General features: G+C 42.6%; 1 protein-coding gene across 2 annotated transcripts in view; it reads left to right on the forward strand.

The window, feature by feature from the left end:
• The first annotated feature begins 2125 nt into the window (after positions 1–2125).
• nedd9 (neural precursor cell expressed, developmentally down-regulated 9) overlaps positions 2126–20920 on the forward strand; it is a 32750-nt gene continuing 13955 nt past the window's right edge. Inside the window, exons 1-2 of one of the 2 annotated variants that reach the window (XM_017693813.2) lie at positions 2126–2271; positions 15885–16283. In XM_017693813.2, the coding sequence (XP_017549302.1) occupies positions 15891–16283 (393 nt within the window). In that variant the 5' untranslated portion in view covers positions 2126–2271; positions 15885–15890. Of the gene's footprint in view, positions 2272–3998; positions 4211–15884; positions 16284–20920 lie in introns of those variants that run through there. The other variant, XM_017693812.2, reaches the window with a different exon arrangement.

Genomic DNA, 20920 nt, shown 5'->3' on the forward strand with positions numbered 1-20920 from the left:
AAGGGGTTAAGGTCAGGTTGTGTACCTTAAATGACTGCCTTGAATGTTCACTACATGCACGTTCCAGGAGAAAGGAACATTTTTAAGTAGAAAAATAAAATAATGTGGAGTAAAGCAGCTTAAAGTACAACCCCAATTCCAATGAAGTTGGGACGTTGTGTATACATAAATAAAAACAGAATAAGATGATTTGCAAATCCTTTTCAATCTATATTCAATTGAATCCACTACAAAGACGAGATATTTAATGTTCAAACGGATAAACTTTATTTTTTGCAAATATTCACTCATTTTGAATTTGATGCCTGCGACACGTTCCAAAGAAGTTGGGACAGGGGCGTGTTTACCACTGTGTTACATCACCTTTCCTTTTAACAACACTCAATAAGCGTTTGGGAACTGAGGACACTAATCGTTGGAGCTTTGTAGGTGGAATTCTTTCCCATTCTTGCTTGATATACAACTTCAGTTGCTCAACAGTCCGGGGTCTCTGTTTTCGTATTTTGTGCTTCATAATGCTCCACACATTTCAATCCGGACAGTCCTTTTCCTCTTTGGCCCGGAGGACACGACGATCATAATTTCCAAAAACAGTGTGAAATGTGGACTCTTCAGACCACAGGACACTTTTCCACTCTGCATCAGTCCATCTCAGATGAGCTCGGGCCCAGAGAAGCCGGCGGCGTTTCTGGGTGGTGTTGATATGTGGCTTCGCTTTGCATGGCAAAGTTTTAACCTGCACTTGTAGATGGAGCGACGAACTGAGTTCACTGACAGTGGTTTTCTGAAGTGTTCCTGAGCCCATGTGGGAATATCCGTTACAGAATGATGTGGGTTTTTAATGCAGTGCCACCTGAGGGATCGAAGGTCACGGGCATTCAATGCTGGTTTTCTGCCTTGCCGCTTACTTGCAGAGATTTCTCCAGATTCTCTGAATCTTCTGATGATATTATGGATTTTAGATGATGAAATCCCTAAATTCCTCGCAGTTGCATGTTGAGAAACGTTGTTGTTAAACTGTTGGACTATTTGCTCACGCAGTTGTTCACAAAGTGGTGAACGTCGCCCCGTCCTTGCTTGTAAACGACTGAGCCTTTCAGGGATGCTCCCTTTATACCCAATCATGACACTCACCTGTTTCCAATTAACCTGTTCACCTGTGGAATGTTCCAAACAGGTGTTTTTTGAGCATTCCTCAACTTTCCCAGTCTTTTGTTGCCCCTGTCCCAACTTCTTTGGAACGTGTTGCAGGCATCAAATTCAAAATGAGTGAATATTTGCAAAAAACAATAAAGTTTGTCCATTTGAACATTAAATATCTTGTCTTTGTAGTGTATTCAATTGAATATAAGTTGAAAAGGAATTGCAAATCATCGTATTGTTTTTTCTATATGTTTTACACAATGTCCCAACTTCTCTGGAATTGGAGTTGTATCTGCAACAAAATATGGTACAAATACATTGTCTAAGTAAAGACACTGAAGATGTACTGCTGAGGGTACCACCACAGTGACAGCACATGTACTGTGGCAGTCCAGTATGTCTAATTCACAGGTTACTTAATCCACAGGTTTCATTGGAAATCCCTACTTGTAGGTCCACCTGGTGGCATACAGTTACACTATGACCCATCTGTTGTTGCACAGTTTGTGTTATCCATCCAATAGCCTTTCATCAGTGGTCATTTTCTGCTCATAGAGCAGATCATAGTTGGATATTTAGGGGTTGGGGCTGCTCTCAGCAGTGCAGTGCAGTGATATGCAAGAAGCACACAGTGAAGGGCAGTGATGTGTATAAAACCACCAGCAACACAGCTGATCCTGATACACTCATACTAGCTGCACACCATCCCTCTACCATGTCAGTTCACTGGTGTGTTTAGAATCACCCACATAAAATCTAGTCAACCGCAGCCTTGTGGTCAGAAACTGATGATGTAGAGAGCAGTGAGTACACAGTGAAGGACAACAGATGAGCTACAGTGGACTTATGAAGACAGGTGGACCTCTTCTAAGTGCAAGATTGTTGTTTTAAATAAAGTAGACTGTGTGTACAGACGCAATATCAAAAATGAAGTTAGGTATATGTGATAGATCAAAAGAATATAGCCTAGTACGGTCACACAGTCACACCATGGCCTGCTGCGGATGTAGGCGTTTCTGTTTCTCATCTGTGAGATGCCTGGGTGTTTCCTTGCAGCTCTGAGAGACTGTTATCTTCAGTTTCAGACTGCAGAATACCAGTGCAGCTCGAGTAGATGCACAGCAAAGGGTGAGTTTAATGGCTTTGCTGATTCTCTAATAGCTTACTGTAATCATTTTAATATACAGCACCGTAGCATATCAAAGCTTTAATAGTAAATCTTATGCTATACTGTGGACATGCTTAGTCTATAAGATTTTGGTTTATATCAGAATGTTTGAGGGTGTTTATCAAACCCTTCAAACTGGTCAATTTTATTTGACACACACCACCTGTAGGAATGATGTTAACACATAAAATGCGCATGAATAATTCAACAATGATGCTGCTCAGTTCAAGGATTATGCCTCAAAGGTAACCTGGAGAAAAGAAACTAAAACTGTTTTTCCTTGGTCATGAGAGCCTCAGCACCAGTATGATGGAAACAGCTAGTCACATTTTCTTAAACCAGTCTCTACCACATTTTCTTCAGCTGTGTTCTGCTTATGAAGGGCATAAGGACACTTGCCCCAACACTGTAGTCCTACTTGCAAACTACTTGTAGTCGTGGGCTTTAGGTTAGGGAACCAGCCTTGTGACCGGAAGGTCATCGGTTCGATCCCCTGAGCCGACAGCACATGACTGAGGTGTCCTTGAGCGAGACACCTAACCCCCAACTGTTCCCCGGGTGCTGCGGATTGGGCTGCCCACCGCTCTGGGCAAGCGTGCTCACTGCCCCCTAGTGTGTGTGTTCACTAGTGTGTATGTGGTGTTTCACTTCACAGATGGGTTAAATGTGGAGGTGAAATTTCCCCGTTGTGGAACTAATAAGGGTCTCTTAATTAATCTCTACTTTTGAGTATTCTGACCACTGGAACAGGTCGGACATGTATTTATTTAATTTGCATATCACTGCCATTAGAACAAAACCTTGTATCTCCACAAAGGTAACTTTACAGAAGAAAGAAGTAGTTAGTGGAACCAGACTTTTTTCCAAGTCATTCTGAGCCGTTTGTTTTGGTCCATTCATTATGAAATGTACACACAACGTAAAGGGCGAGACACATTTCCAAAATATGCCCAAAATGGAAATACAAGGTTTGATTCCCACAGCAGTGATATAGAAAGTTATATGACGGAATTACTATGATTTACTTACAGGTTTAGGTGTGAAGAGTTTCTAGTCTACTCTGATAATGCTGTTTCCAGTAGCCTAAACACTCCTAGTACAGGGGCAGTCGTGGGCTGGAGGTTAGGGAAATGACCCTGTGACCGGAAGGTCGCCGGTTTGATCCCCAGAGCCGACAGTCCATGACTGAGGTGTCCTTGAGCAAGACACCTAACCCCCAACTGCTCCCCGGGCGCCATGGATAGGGCTGCCCCCCGCTCCGGGCAGGTGTGCTCACTGCCCCCTAGTGTGTGTGTCTATTCAGACATTTGCCTCAGAGCAGGAGAGCAGATACACCTTAAAGCGAAAACACTGACATGGCTGAAAGCTATACATTATAACATGAGACCTCCTTTGTTCCGACATTCCTCAATTCCCTATTTTTATCCACTTACTGCATAAAACGAATCCTTAGGCGGTGAAGTCAGCGTGGCGCGTGCCTAAAAGCTCTACGTCGTAATTTCCGGAAACTTTCGTCAGGTTCTTGCTGCCTGAAGCGTTTTATTTAAATGAGCTAGCAGTCGCTTTGGTCATTGGCTGACCGACGTCACGTCTGGCGGGAGCTTGCTCTGTCTTGGCCAATAGAAGGTGCGATATGCAAATGAAACGAGCAGGTCGCGGCGTAGAGCGCGCGTGTTGCCCAGAGTGGACGCTGAGCAGCGGAGCGCCGGGCGGAGCCGAGCGACGCGGTCATATCGGTGAAGTTGTGCCCAGTCTGAGCCGTTCAGCGCACAATGGCTGTTTAAGTCGTGTCTTGGGAGTTAGAGAGTTGTGCTGTAACCCTGTATTCATTAAAGCGGTTTTCCCCGGATATTTCCACGCTCGAGCGGAGAGCAGGAGAGGACCACGATGAAGTACAAAGTAAGTGACTCCTAAACAGCCGAGCAGCGCCGGTGGGCTGCCGGAGGGCTTACTGTCACCAATAGGGGGTTTGCTTGTGTTGTATGTAGTAATTCAGTGCTGTACTCAGAGGCGTGGAGCTGCTCGGTGATCACTGGGTTCGTGGCCGTGGAGAGCCCGTTACACGCGCGCTGTCTCCTCGGGCTCCGGGCGCTCTCAGTGTGGCGGGTTTCCTCGCTGCTGAGTTTCTCTTTGTGAGCTTTAATGACGGTTGAAGTTGGCGAGGCTAAATGGCATCATTAGTGGTCTGAGTCGTGAAGAATGGCCCATTAAAAACCTCTTTTTTCGCAACGCTGATGCCCCCAGAGCTGTAAATACTGCGTGACTGTGGACCCCTCCCCTCCCAGGTCTGGATAGCGGTGATTTACCACGCGTAATCAAACGCCTATGAGTTGACAGGGAGCTCCATTGTAGAGAAGCAGGTAGTAAATAATGTGATTTACGCTTCACCGCCTATCGTGTTACTCGGAGCCACTCGAGAGCACACAGGAGCATTCATTCCCTCTTCTCCACACCAATCCCTTCGATACCACTTTGACCTTTTGCGTTGCCAGGATTGTTTATTTTGTTTATTAGCTGTGGAGAAATGCACACTGCAGTCAACAAAACAGTAAAACTACCGATTTGAAGTGAAAGCAGCCCTTCAGACTGAACTGTTTGTGTGTTTTTCCTCTGATTCTACAGCTCTCTAAATGAAAAGCTGGAGAGATGATGATTGAAGATCTATAAAAATAGCAGCAGGCCGCTGTCAGTATCAGTAGCCTCTTCCATAACATTTATTTCTGACTAACATTTTAGGGCCAGACCGCCTAAAAGAATGATTTCACTGATTGTTTCCATACCTGAGATTATCTAATGGAAACTCAGGCCTACAACATCATGGCCAGAAATGAATTAGCTTTGGAAGCACTCACTAGGTAATTCCCTATAGCAAAACCCTGGACTCGGCAGTCGATTCCCATCATATGAAGCTTCCTCTGCTGGTTTCAGGGGCTGATTGGAGGGGCTGTTGGAAAAGAGAGCTACGGACCCAAGTCTTTTTTTTTTTTTTGGTCGTAGACCTTTCGTGCGAGTTTGCCTAGTGAGGAGGAGGGCCCTTTCATTCAGAACTTGGCCTCTGACTGCTGTGTTCTCATCATTTACATTCCCTTTGCTTTTTAAGCCTTTTCAAGTCGATGGGAAGCTTCGCTTCCTACTATGGTGCTAGGCTGGACCTGCTCTTGAGTGGAATGCTTTTGTCTGCTTCACACTATCTGGGGAATGTGGGGCACTTGGCAGGAGATGGACAGTTTAGCTCAGATCTGCTTGTTTGGATTCTTCTACTGTACAGCAATACAAAAAAACTCCAGAAACTCTCTCTCTCTCTCTCTCTCTCTCTCTCTCTCTCTCTCTCTCTCTCTCTCTCTCTCTCCCTCCCTCCCTCCCTCCCTCCCTCCCTCCCTCCCTCTCTCTCTCTCTCTCTCTCTCTCTCTCTCTCTCTCTCTCTCCCTCCCCCTCCCTCTCTCTCTCTCTCTCTCTATCTTTCTCTTTCTCTTTCTCTTTCTCTCTCTCTCTCTCTCTCTCTCTCTCTCTCTCTCTCTCTCTCTCTCTCACTCTCTCACTAACATTTCTTATTAGATACATGTGTTTTGGACTGAAGACTGTGTCATCAGACCATATTAGGAAATCCAAAATCTTACATACCTCACATAACTGTTCTGTCAGTTTCTGTTCACAATAATGGACCACGTTACCTGTCTTTTAACACAGCCTGTCTAATTTGTGTCTGTTGCATGTGTTTTTGTTTGCTTTACTCCTTTTATTCACTCATCGAGCAGGAGATGTGGGAAGTATACTAGTATAAAAGTGAATATGAGTGTGACATCACCCTGTGTTACCACGTTGGGGATACCGTGATAAGCCTAAAACAGAGTGAATTCCAAATAGTCCCGCCCCCTATCTGTGTTAAACATGAACCTGAGATTTTTACCTTTTTGGGAATTGCCTCCTTTTTCCAGTCTTGCTCAATGATATTGGGATATCGGTTTTGGCACATCATTTCTTTCAATAGCAGATGTTTGTGTATCAAGGTTGTTATTGGCGTCAGAAGATATGTAGACAAGATAAAAATATTGGCTCATGTTTCCATTTGTGCATCCCTAAATATAATGGTACGCGCTAATGCAAAGCAGTAAACTTCGGCACACGTGGAATATTAAGCACAGTTTGTTAGATACAGGGAACAGTAAAAATGTAGAGACCAGCTGCTTTTTAGAATTGAGCCTGAGTAAGGAGGTAAAAGCAAACATAGCTGGCATTGACGGAGAGAACTAGATCAGATCACTGATGACATCACATGTTTTTCCAGACTTCTAACTGCAGTAGTTAACCTGTTGGAGGTGTGAAGTGGTTGGTTGGAGCAAAGACCAAGCGGCATCCGATGATCTAGAATCAGTTTTCCCCACTGTAGTCATACTTACAGAAGCCACAAAAATGGTGTCAGATTACAGCATAGCGCACCCTCCATCAGTCAACTGTAGAAGCAGTAGATGTCAGGGCCGGTCAGTCCTGTCCCTGCCCAGGCCGAAGTGCTGGCGTAGCTGCTGATGCAGACCTACTGCTTTGTAACAATAGATCTCAATGAGGGTTGGCCTTGGGCAGCTTAGGCTCCAATAACCTATCTGCATTACACACCAAGGAGACAGCTACTAAGAAAGTTAAACACATTCCCTCTCCAGTCTAGGAATAACACCCACATATCAGAATCTGCTAATGAGTTAGAAATCCTATCATGGACAAGTGGCCAGTTAAGTAGTCTTGGCCAGTTCAGTAGTTGTGTTGCTATGGAATACCTGAAACATGAGACATGCTTGCCTTTCACTTGTGCGAGATAATGTTCAATGAGTTAAATATTACTTGGCTGAGTCATTTGCCACCTTTGCACAGTTGAAATGTGAGTAGATGAGTTTACTCAAGTGCAGCAGCAGCTGGTGACTCAGTCTACTAGTTCTACTGGCCTCCTTTGAGACAGATACGTGTTATAAATGGATCTGGGTCTGGATGTGAGGTGCCTTCTGAGAATAAATGTTTTTATGATCCTGATGTTACAATCCCAAGGGTGTATAAACAAATAGGCCAGATTAATACTACTTTAGAGTTGACTTGAGTAAGCTGCCTTAACTCAAACCCTTTAAAGTTGAAGTTACTGCTGGCACTTTCTCACTCTGAACTCTTTGAAAGAGACATAATCTGCCCACACTGAATTAATGCCACATGTGTGCTTGTAAGCAGAAGGGAATATATTTTATTGTGTTATTGATGGGTGATACGGCAGAAATATCGCTCGAAGGTCCTGCTTCATGAAGGCGCATATCTCAGATTGACACTGAAATCACAAACCTCATCAGAGTAAAATAGATTCTAATTCATTTCTAACTAAGCAATTTGGTTGAAAACAGATTTAGCAGCTAAATCAGGAGTAATCAATCAGATCTGTTTGTAATTCCCTCAAATCTGTTCAGTTAATTGATTAATTTATGTTGTGGTGTTGTTGATATCGAGACAATGCACCCATAGATCACAGTTTTATTTTTCATAATTATCAGAACCTCTGGGTACAATCACTCTATAGCACTGCATTAAATACACATAAATCGAGCTCATTTTGCTCCATTTGTAATGAAACCTACAGTTGTTCAGAGTTCTTAATGAACTGATGATATCCACGATATGCTCAGAAAACCATGTTTTTTTGTCATGATAACATACTTTATCACGATGGTAATAATATATCATCACATTTCCTGCCTTTAAACACAGTCTTGTCTTGCCAAAAGGAGAAACATTACACTTTTGCCATGTTTCTGTCATTGTTTAATATTGAAACAAAGAGCTGGAGTTGCAGAATCAAAGTTGTCAGTACAGGCCGTAAATTATATAAATATAGAATATAAATGTAATCCATTACAAAACAAACTATGGAATTATGGAATTAAGTTCTTAGCATGTACCTTTTATAGAAAGTTACACCTGTCGACTTCTCAGTGTTAACCACATCTGACTGGTCACATTGTCCAAACGTTGTAAGGCACAAACGTCATAGTCCAACCCCAGCTCATGTCAGTTACGTTTTCCAACAGGTGGGCAGGTGTAGGGAGACAGCCTGTCATCCAGTGTTTCCTGTTAATACCCTTAATCCTCCCAGCCATCACTCAGAAAGGCCGCTTTGACTGTTTAATAGGCTAGAGGTTTTGTAATTTGTATGTAAGGTTTATTGGTTGATATGAAGTGACATCTGCTGCGTTTCAGACTGTTTTGACATAACTTTTTCCTTCAGCTGAAGGAAAGGAGGCCTCCGCCTTTATGTACACACAGATGCACTCATACTCCTTCCCGTACTTCTCCCAGCGACTCACAGAGCCTCTTTTCAGGCTTATGTAACCGTGGCAGGAATAGCTTCCTGACCACAATGAAGAGTGATTAGGTGAACCCAAGTTTTGGGATTCTTTTTCTCTCTCCCTTTTCCACCCTCTCCCCCTCTTTCTCTCCGTATGGGCTCAGGTTCCAGGCCTCGGTCCAAAGAGAGGCAGAGGAAGACGGACATTGTTCTGAAAGTAAGAACTTCAGGGTAGATGAGGGGGGCTATGGTGGGGAAATACAAAGAAATGAGATAAGGGAGAACTAGGTGACAAGGCGTGGGGAAAGTGTTGTGTGTGTTTTATGGGGTGAAGAGTTGAATCTCATCAGCCGCTGATAAGGATGAATAGAAAGGGTTTAATCATTTGTAGATAAGGGAATGGATGCATTTGCTTGTTTTTTAAGTAAACCCCGCATTCCTTTTTTAAGTTTTGGGATCAGGGCCTTTTCTCTGTGTGTGTGTGTGTGTGTTTGTGTGTGTGTGTGTGTGTGTGTGTGTGTGTGTGCAGTGGGGGGTGGCATTGAGCATAAAGAGCACTTCTCTGCAGGCATCCCACATTCTCCAGGGAGAGAACAAGAGCTATTCACGGAGCAGGTCTCAACCAGCACTCCACACCGTCCCCCCATTTGTTAAAGGCCTTCTCACACACACGAACACAAAAACCGCATTCTGAACTGCACTGATGTACTGTGAGTATGCCTGCCTTCGTCAGGAGGAACATACGCAATGTGAGGATAGTTCACTAATCCCTCATTGTTCCGCAAATCAGTTTGGTACATGAAAAATTTGGGAACTCAGAAATGGTAGAGGGAAGCATCCTGCGTCATGAATGGACTGAAGGCCAGTTGCTGACACATTACTGTTTGAAAATGATAAGTAGGGAAAAGGCAGTGTTATTGTGAGGTCGTGACATTAGAGCGGAAAAAATGACTTCAGCGTCAACAACATTGAAAGTCATCATTTCCGTTAACCTCCCTTAGAGGTCTGCCTTTCACGCATGAGGGAGGTCAGCTATTTTCCGAGCTGATTTAGAGTAATATGCCCCTGTCGGGTTGCTCCTGTCAGGGTCATGTCAAATAAGAAGCATTCTGACAGCTGCGCACAGAGTTTGTCTTGAGCCATGCACTTTACACAAAGGCTATTACTAGCTGCGTTGTAGAAATGTCCATTTACTGCCAATGCAAACGTGTGTGTCTGAGTTCTGTTTCCTATCAGTGCTATAAAAAATTGCCCTACTGCTCTCAAACCAACACTTCCTCCATCTCATTTCCATATCTGTATATCACTTATCAGTATTGGTCCACTGTATGCTTTTATTAAAACGGTGAAATCAAGAGGACATTTGTTTTGAGCATCCTGCTCTTTGGTTATTTCGTGTTGGAGAGTTGAAGGCATGCCCCTGCTGAGATAGCATGAATATATCTCTCCGTCTAGCTGCTAGCTTTTATGGGATTAGCCTGTGTCTCAAAGGCTTAAAACGATTAGCCTGCTCTGTTTCATGGGATAAGCAATCCCCCCTCCAATTCAGTACCTCTACCCCTTCACCACATTTGCTCTGTCCCCTTCGAGCTTGCTAAACACAACCCGTGATACTTACACCCTGTCCATCTTGCATTGCGTGTACATGACCGCAAGGGTGCTATTATGAAACACGAGGTGCCAAAGCATCAGCGTCCGGTTTACATGGCACATGATGTAAGCACATTTGTTGTCTGTTGGCATATCTAGAGCATCTGTCTTTGGCTTATGGGTTTGCAGGATGTGTGTAATGAACTGAAAGTGGGGTGTTCAAGTCCAAGGTTGTTTCTGTGCAAGCTTGTTCACAGCTGTTTGAAGTGTGGAGCTGAATCTTCATTGGTAGGTGGCTGCTGAATCACCAATAAAGAGGCAAGTAATGACCAATGGCTGTATCGAAAGCGATGGTATTAGCGGTAATAGCTTGACGGGCTGTGACCTGTCTTTAGTTGATTGATTTATTAATTCGCTGAGGAACATACTGTACTCCTTCACGTCTCTAGGCTTTCATTTACTGCTACATTTGATGAGAGTGCTTTCATATTACTGAAGGTAAGCATTCAGAGCTTCATACTTGGCAATTTACACTGTCTTTTTGGTTCTTCATCACAGGATGGCAAGTCCTAGTTTTGGCCACTGGATTGAGTAGTTGGCCTAAAAAAGGATTAGTGTCAAGAAGTGACACTAGAAGAAGTGAATCTAGTAATCTAGACTTAAAGGCTGGCAAACTGTGGCGCTAATATACAGAAAAAAAGTCATCCATCTTAGGACAAGGTAGTACTGAGATGAAATGAAGCGCTTTGAAACTTTGTGGTTGAGGCAGCAAAGTCGCTAGTGCTACAGTCATGTAGCTTCAGCACTGAAATCCTGTGTGGTCTTGGCCTATGAGGCCGCAGTGCTGGCTAGGTCATGCATAGGCTGCTGGTAGGTGGGGGGATTTTGATGTCGTCAGGATGTTGCCATGCTTGGTGTGGGGGCGGCCACAGGCTCACAGAGCAGAGGAAATGGGTGGGGCTGTTACAGCAACACTGAGGCAGCCAGTCAAGCACTGTGCTTCTCTCTTGAGAACTTTGGTAGAGGTTTGTCATTAGGGTGGCCTACAGGCTTGAAGGGAGCAGCTAATGATACATATATCCATGAGTTGAGTCACTTGATTGAATTGTTTGGGGTTATTGATCAGAATGGTCCAAGGTCATGTGAAAACCTCAGGTTTATTCAGGCTAATTATGTTTATCCATGGGTGTAGGCTTCTGCGTAAAGAGTATAGTTTGTGACTTCTATTCAAGGGACACTTGTCAAGGCATATTTGGTATGTGCCTAAAGCCATAGCTTATTGGGTCTATTATGTTGCCATTCTTTGCAGTCATTGCTAGCTTTAAGGATGATGTAAATATAAATGCACTTGAATGCAGTGCTTCTCTACAGCTTACGTCATCATTGAGTATCTTCGGGATTGAAGTAATCTGTTTGCTTGCAGATTATGTCTTGCCTCATATCAAGTGCTAATGTTCAATATGTGAGGACGAAGCAGTTCTCTTCAGATGTGTCCAAACGAAACAAAGACCTCACGTACTCGGTACTAAAGAAGCACGTATTACACCACGGCCCATTTTGTTTCAACTGCCTTTTCTCTGCAGCATCAAGGCACGTCATTACGATAATTATTTTCTATATTTACTCAGGTGAAATGAGGGCAAGTGAGCGTGCTGGCTCACCCATCGTACCCTCCCTTCCCCCTTGAGGGCATATGTTAAAGTGAGTTGGTCCTAATTTTCACACTGCGTCATTTCACAGGAATCCTGTGTGTGGAGGTCGGTTTTGGAACATACCAATTTTTCCATACGGGTGAGCTTTGGGAGAGGCAGCTGTACAACATGTTGCCTGAGGGAATAGTTTTCTTCAGAGAGGTGGTGCCTTTTTTTTGTTTAGTGACCTCATTTACCCAGTGGCTACTCAATTAGCCTTGATGTTTTCACCAGAGCTTGAGCCAAAGCCACCCAAACGAGAGTGCTTTCGTGGTAGGTGGGACCCTGCAATCAGTAGTAATTTGATTGCATAAGGGTTTTTTTTTTTTTGAGTCCTGGCCCAGTCATGGATTTCTCCACTTTTGGAGCAAACTGTTTGAGCAAACACAAGCTGCCTCACAGTTAAATAAAAACTTCTTTATTTAGAATCATATGAGTCATGATTTTCCCATTTCCCAAAAGTGAGATGACACACATTTGGACGTTTCTCAGCTCCAGGTGCTGACTAGAAAGCTTCTGAATGTGCATGTGCAGTTTTCATGCTTGTCAGAAAGAGTGATGGTTTTCACACTTTTGTTTAACCTGCTGAATGGTTCTTGTCTTGGACACGTGGTTCCTTTAAGTGCTGCACAGCTTTTACGACATTAAACTTTAAAAAGCTTAATCACTTTTATACATTTCATTTATATGAATGGTTCTTCAAAGAACCAGCCACCGAAAGGCTCTTTAGGCAACAAGAGCTGTTTTTGCCACCTGCATTTTTAACAGCACCTTCAAAGCAATGTAGATGCATGGTAATGTGGAATCGTGTACCTGAGCACACTGGGTCACTGAGTCATAAAGCCATCATAGACAGCCATTTCTGGATCTGATTAAGGTTTTAGCAGCCAGTCAGTGAGCTGTGCTGCTCCCAGTTTGGATTAGATGGTGGAATGCCCTTCAACACCCTACTTAACATCTCATTAAACTTCCTGGAAGTTAAAGATTTCCCATTAGTGGTCTCAGAACCAGAGAGGGGCTTTCCAGAGCTGTCTAATGGCTAACACTTGTGTTTACTAGTGGATCAGCACACAATGATTAAGTGGCCTCACTGTGATTAGCCTATGTTTAAGGCATGGATGTGTATGCTTCCCGTGCTGACTCACCTGCTATAGGCCTGTAATAGCGTAGAGGAAATTAAGGCAAGCAAAATTGGCTGCTCAGACAGACTGCTGTCAGAATACATTACTATACAACATTACAGTGCAAGTTAGGGTCTAAAGAAGAAAATTAATTAGTTCAAAATTACCGTAGCCCTCTGTCTAAAGTGCCGTATGTGCAATGTACCTTGAGATTCGATCACAATGTAGCCCCCAGTGGTGCTGCAGACACCCAAGACTAAGATTTTCACCTCAGGCTATAGGTCTGCAGTTTCTCAAAAGAGTGGGGGTGGAAGATGATGGGAGGTCAAGGGTTTTTCTTAGTGGTTTATCTTCGCTTCTATCTTCACACATCCTAGTAGCTTGTTCCTACTTAAGCCTCATTTCTCTGAACTAAGTACTTGTATGTTTAAAGTTATTTTGAAATAAGATTGTTATCTGTGATCCAGGCTGTGTGGTCGTCCAAGTATAGTCCTTGATATTGCCCACTGAGACTCAATTAGTGTAGCTTTTTGTGCACTTTGTGTTCAGGGGTCAGAGTTCGGCTTCCATTCATATTGGAATCTTAAAGCAAACAAGCATTACTGTCTGGGCTCATCTAGCTGTATGAGTGAGCCTGACATGAGAGTTCCTATTGGTCGACGCTGACCCCTAAGGTCAGCTCAAGCTCACGGTTGTCTGTCTGTGCAAGCACTGAGGGCTGTTGTTATGCTAGATGGTTGTGGGTGACCAAGGCAACGGTACATGAGACAATAGCCATGCGGCCACACTACCGATCAGAGATAATGATGCTGCCCAAGCAGAGAGGTTCACATGGGAACCGCTGAAGTCCATACACTGTGGGAAAGCTGACTGGGACATAGAGTAGCAAAGTGATAGCAACAGTGTGCTCATGGAGCCGATAAAGTGTGGTTGAGAGAAGGAGTGAAAACACTGTTACCGCAGTGGCCACAGTGATTTCTAAATTAAAGGGTTTACTCAAACAGAAGCACTGAAATCAATGAAACTGTCCAAGAATGAGTTGTGTTTTTATCTAAACCGTTTGTCATGGAATTCAGCGTTATGAGCACTCAGTGGTGGTCAGTCAACTATAACATATCCCTGTGTACTGCATATTTCCAAAGCTGAATGTGAGCTTAACACAGGGTAAGAAGAGACTAACAATACAGACACTTTTAGTGACCTGAATTTGGCATTGGTTTCATCTTCTAGTGGTTGTAATAATGAGTAGAGAAAATATTTGCTAAGACGGGTTTGAGAGAAATGTTTTGGCTGCACTGTGGTGAGTTGGAGTCATTTTTATGATTGTTGTCTTAGCGTGATCCAGGTCAACTGGGACTGGCTCTTTTTCCCCCCAAACGAACACTAAGTGTTCTATTTTAAAGGTAGAGTAGTTTCCAGTAGGTTCTGAAACTGCTGTGCTACAGTGTTTGTTTAATATTAGTGAGTCATTGAGTTACAAGGCTGAAGGGTTTTGCCTCAGATCAGATACTGTCTGCCATTAAATCAATGATGTTGACTGTGCTGAACATTGCATACTAATGTCTGTAAACCCTCCTATGTGTACATGGTGAAGGTAACAGTTTACAGTTACTGCAACTGGCTTAATAGTTTGCAGAGCTGTTATGAAAGGACCCTCTAAAAAAGCAACGCTGTAAGACTGTACCCACTCAAGTATATGTAATATGTATATTCTTCATAATCCTTAAGCAAAGCTAGAGATGGTGCACAGCACTGGTTTAGCAGTTCTTGCCTAGATCTTTAAACCCTTAAAGCCTAGGCTCATTGTTCAGTCGTTAATCTCAAGACTTGTTCAGTAACCACTGTAAAATATGGGACTTATACGTATTTTTATGTGTGTAGTTATTAGAGTGAGAGACTGAAGTGGACCCACATAGGGGCACATCATAAGTGTCATTTATGTCACTGTATGTTTAGTAATGAATTTGTCTTTAGAAATGATTGAAAGAAAAGTTTGGACCTGGTAAACGCCTTAAAGGTGAATTTAATAGATTTTTCAAAATGTTCATAAAATTCAGTGCTTGAGATGTAAACAAAGTCAGAGTGTTTTGACGTGAAATGGTTAATAGTAGAGAAACTCACCAACCCACCAGTGAGCTCACGCGTCTTGCCTACATGGTTGTATATGTAACGCTGTTAATGATCAAATGTATGTGTAGTTTTCTTTGGGAACTATTTTGCATCAGAGTCCTCTGCATGTACCACTCCAGCATGAAAAAAATGTTGTAGGCCAAAACTATATCTCAAAACTATTGTAAAGCAATGCCTCAGGCATCCGACACTGCATTAATAAACATTTTCATGTTTATTTTTAGGGGCATTAAACTTTTAGGGGCATTAAACTCTTCAGACATCTGGTTTCTATCACCACCACTGTGAACAATTCTGAGTTAGTAAGTTTCTTTGGAATGGAGCTTTTCACATTAAGCCACTCTGAATGACTGTTTTTATCTTAATCGTTTAAATATGCAGTCATTTAAAAAAATCTGCAGAATTCTTCTTCAAGGGTTTGTTTGTTAGAGACAATACGCCAGGAGAACATTAGCGTGTAAATGTAATAATATATGAATAAAAAAAGATAATAGTATAATCCAAACAGCTATTTGTTACTAGATATTTTGAAGAGTTACTATGTAGTGTTTGGGTCTAATTGGTCTAATTCTTTCTGTTTGATTCTGGATTCTGTATTGATTGATAACACTCATGATTTACTCAGTGATGTAAATTATCAACACTGTTATATTGAACATTTTGTCATATTGCCTACCTGTAAGTTTGGCGGAGACTGATTATAATAGTGATTTCTTCATGTTTCACAGAACCTGATGGCAAAGGCGTTGTACGACAATGTCCCAGAATCTCCAGAGGAGCTGGCCTTTCGCAAGGGCGATATCCTGACAGTCATTGAGCAGAACACTGGTGGACTGGAAGGCTGGTGGCTCTGTTCGCTGCACGGTCGCCAGGGCATCGCACCTGGCAACCGCCTCAAGCTGCTCATTGGCCCCATGTTTGAGAGCCAGACACCAGCCAGCCCCTCACTTTCTCAGAGCCTCGCCCAACAGCAGAGACCCCACACACCACAGGGCCTATACCAGGTGCCCCCCTCCCACCAGCCCAGCCAGGGCTCTGCACAGGGCATCTACCAGGTACCACCCTCACAGGATTTGTACCAGGTCCCACAGAGGAGCGCACTGGCTACAGATGGAATGCCTAGCAAGGTAAGACAAATCTTTTACACATAGAAAATGGAGAACGACCTAGACAGACAAAGTGAGATGAGAATGAAACAGTTGTTGTGACACTTGTGCCTTTAAATCCACACCAAAAATTTGTGGAGAATCATGACTTTTTTTTTGCGTAACGTGAGCAGTAAAGGAACCCCTTCTGCATTGTGTTCATATCTATTAATAGGACAGTTAGAAATGCTCTGGAGTTTAGAGGAAAAAATCTTGTTACATTGACTTCCGTTTTAAGTTAAGGTGTTTTCATCTCCTGTAAAGTTAGTTTTGCTCAGACAGCAACGATATGATCGCGTAAACTTAGCTTTCTCAAAATTCTGTTGATGCATCTTGACAATTTAACCAATTAAATTGTTGATTGCAATACTAATATCAAGTGTGATATCACAATGAAAACTTTTTACCATGTTGTAGTATTGAAAAATCATCAAACCTTTGATGTGACATGCAACATTATATATAAATTTATCTCTAATTAAGTGTCATTATGCCCAAGCAGATTGAGTTCTCAACAGACAGAGGGGGCTTAACAGAGATTTGACCAGTGGTTAAGATGTTTTTTTACTGCAGGAAATTGCTCCATATTTACGCCGTCATGTTAAAGACCCGATGCTTGGCCCCTGCGGCGAAGTCGTTTTATAGTTCTGATTGAAATAGGCTCTGCATCCGGCCAAAGCCACGCAGAGACTGAGATGTCACACGCAGGCTGGCCGCACCCTGCCCTGCCCTCTACCACAGGCCGGTGTATGTTAAGTTTAGCTCACTTATTCTGGTCTAAGCTGACTTCGTCTGAGCACAAAGCCACAGAAGGGCCAGAACAGCGAAAAGAGAGTGTGTCTGTGAGAAGAGTGTATGGCAGTGTAAGATCTGTGATAGACGTTAATCTCAGGCAGCTATTAGAGCTATATCTGTTCAGTTTCAGTTACTGATATTCAGAGGCTGATGCTGATTCTTTCTTTCTGCCAGATCAGTAGAGTAAAAGCCTGGGTGATAGGACGATATAATTGGATATCCGCTGTGATTGACAAGTGACCTGACAATGATGCTTAAAGGGCGATAATCGCCCTGTTGGGAAAGAACTAGAGAGAACTACTTTACCTTTAAACTGCTTGCTAAATAATATTAAATGATACGTACACAAGCCGTTAGGCAGTGGTAGAGGTAATTCCCCACTGTGTGGCATGCTTTGCAGCATTTTCCGTACAGTACCATTCTGTTTGTAAAGTCTATAATTAAGTGCAGCCTTTTCTGCTGTGTACTGTATTTTTGAACTAAACATAGATTTGAATGATTGTGCAAAAGGAATAGGTAACTCAAGTTAAAGCAGAAGAAGACCAAAAATGTGCATAATATTGAGAAAAATCTTGATATTCAATCATATCAGTTATGGCCTCAAAGCTACGTGGCACTGTGTGAATGAGTACATACTGAGGTGTTGTCTGTTGTGAAATTAATGGGCTGCAAGTCCAAAACTGTACTTATAATAATAATAATTGTACATTTATATATTGATTGATGAAGGATACCGCTGCCGATATGCTATGCACTCCAGCTTTTGTTCCTCTGCTCTTTTGCTTTGTTTCGTTTTATACATCTGAAAGATGTATTTTCATTAAATAAAACCCCATGAAAGTAACATTGAGTAGATCTTTTTAGGTTCAGTGACAGAAATCAGAAGAATATAAAAGGCAGCTTGAGCATTCTTTCACTAAAAAGGCTGTGAACCTTTCACCAGCCGCATTATTTTCTTTCTTCGTGACTGGAGTTCGCCATAAATGGGCTCTAATTCCGCCTTTAATGGAGGCTGGCAAACATTCTGAATATATTGACGTACTCCCTGTCTAACGGTCTGAATAGGAACCCTTAGTTCCCTTGAAATCCCACCAAAGCATGTATTTATCATCACTAGTGAAGCCACACAGTGTCCCTGCTCGGCTAAGCACGTAGCGCCTGAAGCCTGATATAAAGCCTGTGATTACTCATTCTAATTCGCAGGCTCTGTTGCAGATGTTGAGAGGCTGGAGAATAACTGGTCTGCAGGATGGGCAGTGCCTCTGGCTATAATTTCTAGTGGTCTCTTGTTTTCTATGGCTTGTGGTAGAATCAACATTGTGGGGCACTTTTTATGGATTTTGAATAAAATAGCTTGCATATATTATGTGGGTGCTGTGTGCTGCTGCCCCTTTTTACTAAGATGGATCATTTCATTGTTATTACCTGTATAAATAGGTAGAGTTTTTGCACTAGACGTGTGTTGCATACATAAATTACTATTTTTGCTGTGTGTGGTGTTTAGGCAGCCACTAAAAAATGACCTACTGTTGCAGACAGGGAGCACTTATTTGCTGTTTTCCACTGAGCCTGGCACTGCAGTGTGCCGACTTTTGTGCACATGAGGTAAGAGGGTGTGTCGCTGGCCATAAATGCGCTGTTTTTATGAACGTCTCTCAGTCCGAGGTTAATCCAAGAAATGTTACGCAGGTGTGGCTTTGAGGAGGGTGCAGTCGAAATAAGGATTTCCTGGTAGCTCTATCTACTCCCTGTCCAAGTTCCTGCGGCACACAATAACGATACAATAATAATTCCCCCTCAGGCTCTATTGTTTATTGAACTATGAGGCAGCAGCGCATGATGCCTTTATTCAGTTTCCAGCCCTGTGTGGTGCCGAATAAAATCATAAATGAGCATTTTTGCGGTTATTATTCTTGAGCCTTCCTAACTGACTACTGTCGTTTCTCTTTCACAATGAGATTTCACAAAATTAGGCTCAGCTCATCTGAAGTTACGGAATTAGACCTCACTTGCGCTCCTTGAGGTTTCCACCTCTTGAGTAATTGATGCTTTTATTATCAAGATATAATTCATGTATTAAAATTCTTTATTATTCTTATTATTCAATAGCTATCAATAGCTAAATCATGCAAACTGAGTGAGCTGTTCTTAAGTTATAGGAGCAAGGAATGGAAGCCTGGATCTCCCGGTGGTCCTTTGCGTTTAAGGGGTTAAGCCTTTAAGCTGAAGGTTTAATTAAAGGCTATTAATGTTAATTATTTTTGTTCAGTAACTATGCTCTTAAAAATAAATGCTCCAGAAAGTATTATAGGGAGGGATACCTCGCAAGAACCACTTCTGGCTCCCCAAAGTACCTTAAAATGGGCAAATTCGTGAAGGAAGTGTGCCAGTGTGAAGAACCTCTCTTAAAGAACCTCCACATAATGCAAAGTTTCTATACCAGTAACTTTACTTTGAAAAGTTTACAGTAAATCATACAGTAAATACCAGTAAAAGGGCAGTTTTAAAGCAATTTATTTGGCTTGATGCTACTATGCCAAGTCTTCTACATTTGTGCTTTATCAAGAAAAGCTTTTACCTGCGTTGTTGGATCGGACCTCACCAAGGCAGAAGATTCCTCACCTGTGTATAAATGCTTGTACAAACAAAACAAATCATGTTATAACAGAAAAGTTTCACAATCTCAATTTTGGTCTTGCCCAGCAAGCATAATTTAGCCTTGAGAAAGTGCAGCTGCGCTTCAGATGATGATTTGGTTTTGTCTGGGCGGTTGGAACAGAGTGTTTGGTGCTGCCTGGTGCAGTGGATGGGTGCATAATGACACACTATGAGGCTTGGCTGGAGCTAGTAAGCTCTGTACTTCATTGCCTTGAGGCTCTGTCCTTCCATGACCCTCCAGTGTACAGTGAGTTAAAGCTGCCCACAGCTGCCCTATTCACGGCCATTGTAGCCGTACCATGGCCCTGTCCCCAGTGCTCACCATCCCACAATAGACCTCATCTATAACAGGCTGCTGAGCAGAGGCGAGAGTGCCTGAAACGAGGTTTTCAGCAGTGGTACTAAATGGTAGTGCTCCCCCAAAGCTTTGTATAATTATTCAGTGCTGTCACGTAGGGTGATTACATATGTGTAATGTATTAAGAGACAGTGCAGGGTACAGTTATTTACAAGTGTTTTGGTTGTAAACATGCCCTACTCATCTTGTGTTGAACTTACTTGATTCAAATGTGTAAAATGCGCATCAACAAAACAGTGATTACCAAGCGTAAGTGGCTTAGAAGTGGGAAGTCAGAGATTGGAATAACGTCTTTTTGATTATGCTGTCTGCTCGAGCTATGAAGCGGGAAAAAACGTGGATGCCACCATGAAAGTGAGTTTTGTTAGCAACAAACTAGCAGTTGTGATAGTGCTATGAGGTATTTAGTGCTATAAGGTGTTTACCTTCTCAGAATAGTAAACGTTTTATTGTTAATGTTCTAGATAAACCTCTTGTACGACCAGGGACCACCAGCAAGCCTGAACTTCTATAAGTTAAGAATAGCTCAGTCAGTTTGCACTGAAGTCCCTGTTGTTACTGATCAATAAGCCCTAGTATGTCTTAGTGTGTATGTACTGGGGCTTTAAGGAGTTAATCAGCCAATGTGTCTGTTAAAAGGATAGAAGTGGTACTTTATTACTATTCATGGTGTGAGCATTGATGTGAGTTCAATCCCAAGTTCCATCCCAAACTTCTTAATAGGAATTCCTTTTTTCTTAGATGGACGTAGGGAATTTCACGTTGTTCAGTCCAGTGTAGCCTAAGTTTTGAAGAGGAACGATCTCTT

The sequence above is a fragment of the Pygocentrus nattereri genome, chromosome 27 (assembly GCF_015220715.1).
Source record: "Pygocentrus nattereri isolate fPygNat1 chromosome 27, fPygNat1.pri, whole genome shotgun sequence".
In the NCBI taxonomy this organism is placed as follows: Eukaryota; Metazoa; Chordata; class Actinopteri; order Characiformes; family Serrasalmidae; genus Pygocentrus; species Pygocentrus nattereri.